At 40.2% G+C, this 11419-nt stretch overlaps 1 protein-coding gene across 2 annotated transcripts in view; it reads left to right on the forward strand.

Moving 5' to 3' along the window:
• The first annotated feature begins 6 nt into the window (after positions 1-6).
• Positions 7-11419, forward strand: part of St6galnac3 (ST6 N-acetylgalactosaminide alpha-2,6-sialyltransferase 3) — a 517617-nt gene continuing 506204 nt past the window's right edge. For both annotated transcript variants that reach the window (XM_048814091.1, XM_048814092.1), the window contains exon 1: positions 7-108. In XM_048814091.1, the coding sequence (XP_048670048.1) occupies positions 91-108 (18 nt within the window). In that variant the 5' untranslated portion in view covers positions 7-90. The remainder of the gene's footprint in view (positions 109-11419) is intronic.

Raw genomic sequence — 11419 nt, forward strand, 5'->3', positions numbered from 1 at the left:
TGCCACGGTACCAGTCTCCAGCCCGCCGTCGGGACTGCCCCTGACCCAGGCGCGCCCGCTGCTCGGTGGCAGGAGGGCCGGCGGAGCGCCATGGCCTGCATCCTGAAGGTAACGACTCGGATCTGTGGCTCAGACGCGTGGTTGGCCAGCCCCTGGCTGCTAAGAGGCACCGAGTCAGCCGCGGTCCCACCGCATCCTCATCTCAGTTGTCTTTTCCTGGCGTTGATTTTCTTTTTGTTCCTTTGGCAAATGCATATGGAGGGAGATTCTGAAACATGCAGCTGGCACAGCTTCTTTTCCCACCATTCCTGCCTGCTCGCGCCTGCACTGAAGGAAGGAGCTGCAGACTGTTGGCTCCAGGGGAGAGCAGGGTTGTGTGCCGAATAATGGGGATGGCACAGAGAGGAAGGGGTGCTCCCGCGAATCCCCGCAGCTCTGATGAGCCCGAGGCCTTTCAGGGGCCACCGACCGAAGAGGAGTGCCTGGGCGTGGGTTGTTGCTAGTGAGGGGCATAGCGTTTGGAATGGGGGGGGGAGGGAGAGCAAGGGGAGTTCTAGGGAGTATTTGATCATATGAAGACAAAAACTTCTGGGTTTACAGGTAGTCTCTGAGGAATGAGTTTTCTGTGAAATCTGCTCTCCCTATGTGACATTAGCTCTACTTTGGAAAAGTTCATAGGAAGATATATTCATCGGAAGAGGACCTTGGGCTTCTGTAGGTTCATGAATTTGAAGGGACGAAATGATTTTACAACCTATCAAAGTTCACCCAACCACCTCTTTTTGGTTGAGTTCCTTCTCCAAGTCTGTTCTTCAGTTGTTCTGAATATCTGTCTGAGTTCACAGCCTTGTGGCTTCAGGTGATGTGGGGGCTCCCTTAAGAAGAACTTTCTCTCCATCCCCTGGAAGTGCCCCTGCCCTTCCCCACTCCTTGCCCCATTTGTTGTTCACTACTATTTCTACATATGCCTAACCTGACTGCATACTTGAAACATTCACAACGTGAAGGTTTCCTTGACCTTGACTGGAGAAATGTGAAAGCCTGTTTGTTCCCAGCTTGAGGAAGTTGTGTGTGAAAAACAAACCACACCAAAAGACAATTTTTTGGGTTTCGTTGTGTTGTTGTGAAATAGCTTTTTGTTTTGTTTTGTTTTTCTGTAGGATGATTTGAATCACCTACTGCTGTTCTACCTGAATCATCTTCCAACATGGCTTGGTGTTAATGATGCAATTAAGAAAGTAACCTAGTAGAGTTTGTGTCCCTTTCTTGGAAGTAAAGGAGATCAAACATTTCCTGTGACTTTTCTGAACTTCCTCTGTTTGTTTCAGAACATATTCTGGGACATAACAAATGGTAGCAAAATCATGAGGAAATAGTATGTGTGCATTATAATACAGGATTTTTAACCTGAAGACTCTAAGAAATGAATATGAGTAATTTCTACTACTTTTTTATGCTATTCACTGTGGAAGAAATTGAGGGACATAACATTTATTGCCCCTTTTGTATCTTGTGTGCCTAATTCTGTACTTTTTTTTTTTAGCAGATTGCTGGGGATGGAACCCAGGGCCTCACACATCCTAGGCTAGGCATGTATTCTACCATTGAGCTACACTCCCAAATCTTTCCGAATATCTTTAATGCTTATCCCATGTTACATATGAGTATGATCTAACCTTTCACTTCTTGCACCTCATGTTGACCTATATTAGGGCATATCTGATTTTATATGTCTTTCCTCAAAACTAATCTGGGATGCCAATACTGCAAAGAGCAAAAACTTTGGATGCAGAAAGACATTAGTGTGCAACTTATATGACCCTGGACAAGTTACTGAAATGGCTGTGAATCTGTTTTCTCAACAGAAGATCAACCTACTAGCGCCTATTAGTGGGGATGAAATAAATTAGGATAGGAAAAATACTTTGTAGCACAAGTATTTAATATTTGCCAGTTTTTCTTGATATATAATAATAACAAATGTAATTAGTACCATATCCTTAGAGTGTTTCATATAACTCTTTTATTCTTACATAGAAAGCCTGAAGAGGTATGTATCATTGTTTTCAACTCCATTTTATAGATCAGGGAGCTGAGGGTCCTAAGTTTAAGAGATGTGCCTAGGGTCACACAGGGTTAAAGACAGAGTGAACTTGGATTTAGACGCAGGAAAGTCTGCCAACTTTCCTTATACTTTAAAGCTGTTCCCTGTACTTTCCCAGATGACTTTCTAAGATGCCGTAATACCATTTAGTCCTTGCTGCCTTTCTGTTTGATGGACTAGATGGTCTGTGATGGGCCTTTACCCCTTATTGTCTTTGAAGGCTACACACAGTAGAGTGGTGAGAACAGGTTTCCAGAGACCTGGGTTCGGGGCAAGCGTGGCTTCATGCTATGTTTGTAGACAGTCATTTTCAACTTGGAGCCTTCCGTTTCCCCAAGTTGTAGAATGTGTACAATTATAATAATTTCTAAAAAGGGTTGAAGTAAAATAAAATGTTTTTATTTTATTTTTTGCTATGAAACATTTTTTTCTATATTCTGGCCCTAGACAGATGTTGGTATCTGCGAGGCAGGAAAAGGAAAGACTCTCTTAGCTTCTTTGCCTGAGCCTGATAATCAAACTGACAAAACAGGAGAAAAGCATACAATTTTCATTTGATATTAGTATTTTTATGTGTGCAGAGACGTCTTCACATGTATAAGAAATGAAGACCCAAAGAAAGTGATAGGCTGAGAACTTATACACCATTTTAACAAAAACTAATGAACTGTGGAGATGTGAAGAGACAAAGGTAAAAGGGGGTTTGGGGCTAGAGGTGGTAAATTTTAGGAAAGAGATTGGGAAACTAATGGAAAATAAGTTTTTCTTATTGTAAGTTTGTACAGATTTATCTTAGTGTTGACCTTCCACCTTTGATGATAAAAAAAGTTCTTCTCTTTCTTATATAGGGAAAATACCTTTGTCATGGGAACTTATATGCCCTTCTTTTAGGTAGAAGGAGACGTTAGAGGACTGTTCTTACATCTGCTTTTTCTCAGTTGCCTTCCACTCAAAATAATCAGTATTCCAAAGCAGCATATATTGGAGTGGCATGTCCTAATTCCCTTCATATTACAAGATATATAAGCCATTGACCCCATTTTCAAGTGGCTTACCGTATAGTAAGGGAGATGGGAAAGCAAATGATTGCTTATGTTATAATGCAAAGAACAAAATAGCATCAGTTTCTGGAAGCATAATAGAAGATAGAGGAGGAGAGCAGTGAATGCTGTTAGGGGGGTCGTCAAGACAGGCTTCATACTGATGATATTGGAGCTGAATAGGATTTATTGCAATGGAGCTTTTGTTTTAAAAATAACTTTAGAGGTGATGTCAATTTTATTCTTTGGGTGAAGATTTTAATTTTCTCAAAAAATTATCGGAGTAGATTTTACTGTTCACTTTTCCATATAAGAAAACCAAGATATAGAGATATCTATGGAAGTATAATTTTGCCTATCCAATGGTGACTCAAAAAATGCTTATCTTACCTGTAATCCCAGTGGGGCAGGAGGCTGAGGCAGGAAGATCGTGAGTTCAAAGCCAGCCTCAGCAAAAGCAGGCACTAAACAACTCAGTGAGACTCTGTTTCTAAATAAAATACAAAATAAGGCTGAGGATGTGGCTCAGTGGTCGAGTGCCCCTGAGTTCAATCCCCAGTACTCCCCCCACAAAAAAAAAAAATGCTAATCTCTTACTAGCTGAGAGGAGAAGTTCATGTTTGGTGGCTAATGTTGCTCTTTTATGGAATGGAACTGTTCCTTCAAGGCATTGTGCACACCCAGAACCCATTCTGTCCATGCACAGGGCTTGTTCTCATAACAGAGTGGTGGTCTCCTCAATTATTTAATTGTGGGGTCCGAATTCGCTCCACATCACATGGGCCTTCAAGCCAAAAATATGTGGGTTTTAATTATGTCTTCACCTCTTTTTACCACTTATTAATTATAGAACCAGAGCAGGGGTTTTTTTGTTTGTTTTTTTTTTTTTTTATTTCATGCCTCAGCTTAATGGGGCTGACCATGGGTCATTAAAGGGGTTGAGAATGGGTTATTGTAGGAGTTAAGTGAGGTGATCGGTATATTCATTATCCTGAATATACAAAAACAAAACAACTCCAGATCTCAATAGGTTTATTTGTTGCCATACTCTTCTGGTAACTCTGTCACAGAGTGAACAAGCAACACAAGGATTGGTGTCTTTAGACAAATTAGTCATTTGTCTTTCTTCTAAGTTGTAGATGTTTATAATTTTATGTGATTAAAACTGCATATATTGTGGTCTTTTATGATTTCTACATTTGGTCAGCAAGAACTTTTTGAGCACCATATCTTGTACAGTTTCCATATTTAACAAACATTTGATGAATTGTATTGAATTTTTATTTGCTACTGAAGTGAACATTGAGTGGATATGTGGGTACAAACTACTTGTGAATTATTTCTGCCTTAAAGAAGATTACAGTTTTGCCAGGTTGATGAGGATTATGAAGATGAGGCAGTCAGAACATGATACAGTTGGTGCATGACTGAGCTACTGTTATCTTTTCTCTAGTCATGTGTCCTTGACTATTTATCGTGATTGATGGGAAACTGGATGAGTTGTGATCTCAAGTTACGAACTTAGTGTCTTCTCATTTACTTGTTTTCCTCTTGCCCCAGATCTAATCCTCCACCATATTGCATCAATTCTGCCTCAGGAAAGTCTTTCAGATCTGCCCTTTACTCTGCATCTTTATTCCCTTTGCCTTGGTCTGTCTTTTGAAGTAGGCTCTTTTCTTGAGGCTCTTCAAGGTTCCCCCCATCTTTCTTATCACTTTCAGAGTATTGTGTAAAATGCAGTACCAACTAAGCATTTTTTTTTGTCTTAAATGCTGATTTTGCCTCCCCAACCCCTGAGTGATAAACTTGTTTAGCATCCTTCAAATTCCTTTAGAGTCTGTCCCCTGGCCATGTATCTGGCCTTACCACTTACTGATCCAGACACGTATTTAAGCTCTTTGCTTTTGTAGTGTAGCATAGGAACTGGGAGCCTGGGCTCAGGATAGACCAGTGTGTTCTACCAATAAGCTCTCTAAGTCTCAATTTGCTTATCTATGAAATGGGAGCAAAACTGGTCGCTACAGGAAATAAGAGTTCATTTCTATAGAGGAGAACCTGATGTATTTTAAGTCCTTGATAACTATGAGCTACTAGTTGATATTGTATATCTGTTTTTTCTTTGCAGAAAATTACCTCTGCTATCAGTTTCCACCACTGACAAACATTCTACTCATCTTTCAGCTCCTAGTTCAGTATTCCATATGCAGTCAAGCCTTTCCCTGATTAGCAGGCTTCCTCTGTGCTCCTGTGGTATTAGCTCTTATCTCTGAGGCAGGCAATATTATCTGTACTGTCCATGAACTGTTTGCATATTCAAACTCTTTTGATTATAAACACATAGGGGTAGGAGACTTCTTTAGGTCAATCAGACTCATTGGGAAAGCACATAATTCAACTAGTAATTAAAAGTATACAAACTACTGGTACACCAGTGGTGTGGGAGTATAAGGGTGGGTTGTAGTAGTTGCTCAGTTGAGTCTCAAATGAGAAGAAGCCTTGTCTTATCCAACTTAGTATTCCTAAGAACTAGCCTGGCTCTCAGTAAGTGATTGATCTCTAAATGTTTGTTTAATATATTAATGGAGTTAATTTTTGTTTTTAAACTCCAATGACAAACATGAGCCTGAACTAACTTTAATAGACAGCTAAATTCTTCATGGATGTAGCATGGATTTTTTTTTTTTTTAACCTTAAGAGATGAACGCAATTTAGAGTTTATCAATTCGTTTGCTCCTTAAATTCCTTCTCAGTGTGTTTCTTGTAGGTCTATTATCACTCCTTGGAGCCAATTTAAAATTTGGTGGGAGGGATGAGAGAACTGGACGGGATGGAAGAAAGATTGAAAGTATAGGAATGGCATAACTTTTCTCAAGATCATTTATTCCTAGATTAGTAAAAACATACAATCAAAAAACCCCCCCAAAACAAAAAAACCCAAAAAAACCCAAAGAAAAAGCAAACACTTATGACCATACAGGAATATGGTTTTGCTAACTATGAGGTCTCAGAGCATTTAAAAGCCATATGGCTTCCCTGAGCCTAGAACATCACACAGACTTTGCAGGTACACAGATTGAACTCTGAAACTTCTGGAACAACTCCAGCAAGTAGATAAGACAAAGACAAAGCGCCCTGTCTAATACATCAGTGATGACATTTCTTACCTGTGCTCAAGATGTCTGAAGTCTCAGTAGCTGCCTGGTCTAATTTCCAGTCTTTTGTTGACAGAACAGATGCTGTTGCCATGAACATTAGTGCACTTTGGGGAGTAAGTGGCTGTAAAAGTAGTGCTTGGGCTGAGTTGATAACTACAGAAGCTGTAGTTGCGATTTATGAAACAGTTAGAATGCTCAGGCTTGGTCTTGTGCTAAGGAAAGTTATTACAAATGAAGATACTGAGGTTTAGGAAAACTTAAGTAACTTGTCCCACGTCCTGTAAGTGATGGGGATGAGCTTAATTGACTTTCTGTGGTCACATTGAGTGTCTTCTCCCTTCATTGTCAGTGAAGCGAAAGCTTGGAGGGCCTTTGAGTTTATTTCACCATCTTCCACCCCCGGCAGTTCTCAGTCTAGACAGCTTCCTAACAACCGCCTGGCAGGGGCCACTTTTTGCTATGTTGGTTTTTATTTGTTCCTTCCTCTGAGTTTCCTTTGTGACAAGGGGAACTAGAGGGGCCAGAGAGACTAGGGCATGAGAAGGTTTTAATTCTTGTCTAACACTGAATAATAGCCCCTTGACTCTGGGCAAGTCACGTGAATGCCCTGCCTGAAGAACCCACATGTGCTGTCAATTTGGAAGCATGCATGGAGACAAGGGAAGGGGAGGGAGGGAGGGAGGGGGCGGTACAGAGTAGAAGTTAACTCAGGGCTCCGGAAAAGGCCTTAGCACTTTTGAAGTTATAACTTTATATTCATTTTCTCAAAGAGACTCACAAATTGTGTTAACTTCAGGTTCTTCTGCCCCTGAGGCAGTGTTGACTAAAAGAAAGAGTGCTTGAGAATATATTTTGCAAATTAGGATGTGCTTGTACACATATGAAGTGAAAAGGCCCATTAGTAGTAGTAGTATTAATAATGATAACAGTTGGAATCAAGAAAACCTATATTGGGGACTAGTGGTGTTTAGGTCAGAAGAGAATAGGGGAAGCCCAGGAATGACTTCCAAACTTATGAAATCTCCTCTGGGCAAAGTTATGAAATCTCTTCAGGAGGAAAATTTCTATCATTTATCCAAATTTAAGGCACACATGCCTGAGGCCTGGGAGTTGGATGAGTTCTTTTTTTTCTTTTCTTTTTTTTTTTTTTTTTGTTTCGTGGCTTTAGGGAAAAGTGGTAGAAGGAGGCATTTCTTTAATTGAAGAGAGTAGATTTACAAGTACTACCAAGATCCTATTACCAAAACCTGCAGTTAGCTCGTGGTTATTAAAAGGCTCATTATTTAGGTTATGGATCATCCAGACCCATTCTCCAGCCACTCTGATGTACACCTTTTATGTATTTTACTGCCGATTAGCACCTCCACCTAAGCTGGAAAAGGAAGAGGTGCTAAGCTTCAAATTGGTTAATTCCTTTCCTTGTTAGCAGCTCTGTAAAGGTTTGTCAGCAGGAACGTGGTCCAGGTGAAGGGATTATCAGTGCTTTTACTATTGCTGTCTCTCTCAGTTCAAGAACTCGAGAGTGGGCTCTGGTTTTGATTTTAAATAGACTTAAAGTGGCTAAGTCAGAGACCTTGACCCAGAATCTCAGGAGATTTCAATAAACAGCAGCCTGGGGGTAGGTAACATTTTTTTTTGAGAGATCCTTTGTCCCACACTCCATATCTCCAGCCACTTTTTCATTTCCTGTGAGATGTGGAGGGGTGGGGGCCTACAACATCTGGTCCTTGGGTGAGTCGGGGAGAAGTTAACTCCGAAAGAGAGCAATGGAGGACCAGTAAAAGGGGCCCCTGTCCTAGGGTCATTCTGGTATTTGTGTAAAAGCTGTGTCTCTGTGTGTGTACAGTAAATATAAATATACATCCACATTCATAGTCTCGTTTCTTATTATTTACTCAAATTTAAAAACTGTTGCATGTAAAATCCTTTTCCGGAAAAGACTTCTTTCTAATTCCAAAGACTATTTTGTTTCTTGGTGAATTTCTTAACTGTGCATTCATCAGACATAAAATAAAAACTTCCTTGGTCAGTTGTAAAACCTATGTTTGAATCTTACTCTTAGAAGAGTATGATCACAAAGGAATTGGAAGGAAAATTTGTTCGTCCAGAGGTGGATATGAGTCATGATCTAGGATTAAAAGCTGGTCCTGGAGTTCATCTTAGATTTAAGAACTGAAATGAGCAAATTACTTTTGATGTGATTCCTCTCCTTGGGGCAAGTAGGAAACACACCTGTGGAGAGCAGGGTTGGGTTACCATTTTTGGTTGGCCTTAACAGTGGCTGGGCTCAAAGAGCAGTGAAAACCTTTCAGTGAAGGGTTGCCCTATCAATCAGGGAAAATTGTATCTGAGAAGAGAGCAACTGTTCTCTAAGCCATCAGCAGTAAAAAGATCAGGAAGTGCAAAGGTCAGAGCTGAACAGATTTTATGTCTGATTCTAGCTTTATGGCAGAGGTGATGATAAGTTTATTTAACGTTATGAAGCAAAGCTAAAAGTCAGAAATGTAATGTAGCACTTATGCAACCTTACCTTTTTCTAAGAGCCACATTAAAAAAAAAAGTAAAACAAAAAGAAGCATGTAGAATTACTTTAGTAATGTTTTTTTTAACCCAACATATCCAAAATGTCTCCATTTGTCCATGTGATCAATCAATAAAGAATTATAATTAAATGTTCATTTCCCCCTTTTCATAAGAGGTCTTCAAAATTTGGTATACCATGTACAATTACACCACTTCTCAATTCACATGCTAAATTTTTAGCAGAAATACTTAATCAGTATTTAGATTTTACTAATTTTAAATGAAAAGGTAGATTCACATATTCAAGTTTCTCACACATGTTTAAACCTTTTCCCAAGGCTGAGTGCAGCATCAGTTTTTAAATATAAATTCATTAAAATGAAATTAAATAAAAAATGAGAGTCCTTAGTTGTACCAGCTGGGCTTCAATGTTCAGTAGCCACATATGGTTAGCGACTCTTGTATTGAGGAGCATGCCTGCAGGTATTTCTCCTCACCATCAGAAGAGCCTGCTGAACCTAGAGACAATGGGAGTAGTGTGAGGGGATGGGGGAAGGATTGCCCACTGGGTTGGGATCAGAAGGGCAGGACACACCTGTTGGTTAAACTCTTGGCAACCAAAGGAAGGCGACTAATGAGCAAATAATGAGTGCCTGACCCCAGGACGTATTTCAGCTTTTGAGGAGCCCTCGAAATCTCATCTCAAGATGAAGTCCTAGGTTTCTCCATATCCGGATCCCAACTCCCCTATCCCCAGATGTTGCGCAGCTGTGAATTCTCCCTCGAGGTGCTGCAGTGTGGGATGTGTGAGTTGGCTCTTTGGTCTCAGTGTGGTGGTGTGAACTCCTGGAGGCTTTGAGGTTAGTGATGGACTTTATACACTTTTATTGGAGTTGTTTCATTGCTGCAGGCGGGTAGTGCACATATGGGAGCAATTTAGATGTCCAAAATAAACCACATCTTCTTTTAAGTCCACAGAGTAAGGTGATTGAAGTTCCTTTGTATATTTTGCTTATTTTTCACCGCTATTTGTGTGTATATAAGTTAAACAATATGTTAATAATAGATGCATATCCAATGGTGCTTAGAGTGAATAGGTTTGTAAACTTACAGCTCTGTTTTGCTTATACTTTTGCATTGTGTTTCTGTCCTGCTCCAACACTTTTCCAATTTTCCTAGATTGTAGTGTTAGGCTTCTTTCTTTCTTTTCTTTTTTTCTGTAAGCGAACATTTCATTATAATAATGACGGTGGGTGCCATTTGCTGAGTGTCTTCTCTGTGTCAGGCAGCTTACCAGATAGTTTACAGATATTTATTCTCACAACAAACCTTCAGAACAGGCAGTGTTACTTTCACTTGACAGATGAGAAAGCCCAGATTCCTATAGCTTAATAACTTTACTTAAATGAGAGTACTAGACCAGGGTCAGCAAACTATAGCCCCTGAGGCATATCTGTACTTTTAAATGGTTAAAACACACACACACACACACACACACACACACACACTGAATAAGATCTCATGACACAGAGCATTATATGAAATTCAAATTTCAGTGTTCATAAATAGTTTTATTGGAACGTAGCTACATTTATTCATTTCCCAGTGCCTATGTCTGCTTCCTGCCGTAGTGACAGAGTGGAGAAGTTAAGATGAGGACCATATGGCCCACAAAGCCAAAGATACTATCTATGAAGTTTGCCAACCCTGTGCTGAGAGTTAGGGTCAAGGGCCATGTGGATCTCTTATGTATGGCCAGCACTAGCCCTGGTGCCTTGTACCATGAGTGTTAGGGATATTTACTGAACATAAACCCAGTGATCTTTTCTTGGGGGGAGATACTGGGGATTGAACTCGGGGCAGTCAACCACTGAGCCACATCCCCAGCTCATAAACCAAGTATTCTATATGAAGAAGAGGCAGAAGCTTAGAGAGGAATAGTAACTCCCCAAAGTCTCATAGTGGAACTGGAATTCAGACCAAATGTCGGTGCTCCTAAGAGATGTGCTGACAACAGCATGTTCTACTTCAACTGCATCAGAAATCCTAAAGGGCTTATTATACTAGAGATTGCCAGGACCTGCTCCCAGAATTTCTCATTTCATTTGTATGGTGTGGGACCCAAGAATTTGCATTTCTAACAGGTCCCTAGGTGATGCTGATGATGCCCATCTGTGCGCCATACTTTTGGTAGTCCTACCATACTACATCTCACTCAAGAGATAGTTGTTGAGTTATGGAAGCTAGAAAGCAAGGAATTGAACCCATGCATCATCCAAAAGAAATTGACTAGAAATTTACGTCAGTTTAGAAATTTAAGTCCTACATGTTTCAGTCAACTTTTTAGACAATATAATCATTTGATTTCAAATGATTGTTGTCTTTAAATTGCCAGCTTTCTGATTCTCTGGGGGTTCAGGCCACATGCATATTAAAAAGATTGTGCCCAACAGCAAGGGGCTGGGACAAAAATTAATCCCTCGCCCATAGTGTCACTTGTGCATTTCTGGAAAATCAGTTTATAATGATTTATAAACTAGGGAATTTGGTTCCTGCTGATAGTGTGTCACATCTCATTCTGTGCCCCCCCCCCCCCC

Source organism: Marmota marmota, unplaced genomic scaffold, assembly GCF_001458135.2.
Source record: "Marmota marmota marmota unplaced genomic scaffold, marMar, whole genome shotgun sequence".
NCBI classification, from domain to species: Eukaryota; Metazoa; Chordata; class Mammalia; order Rodentia; family Sciuridae; genus Marmota; species Marmota marmota.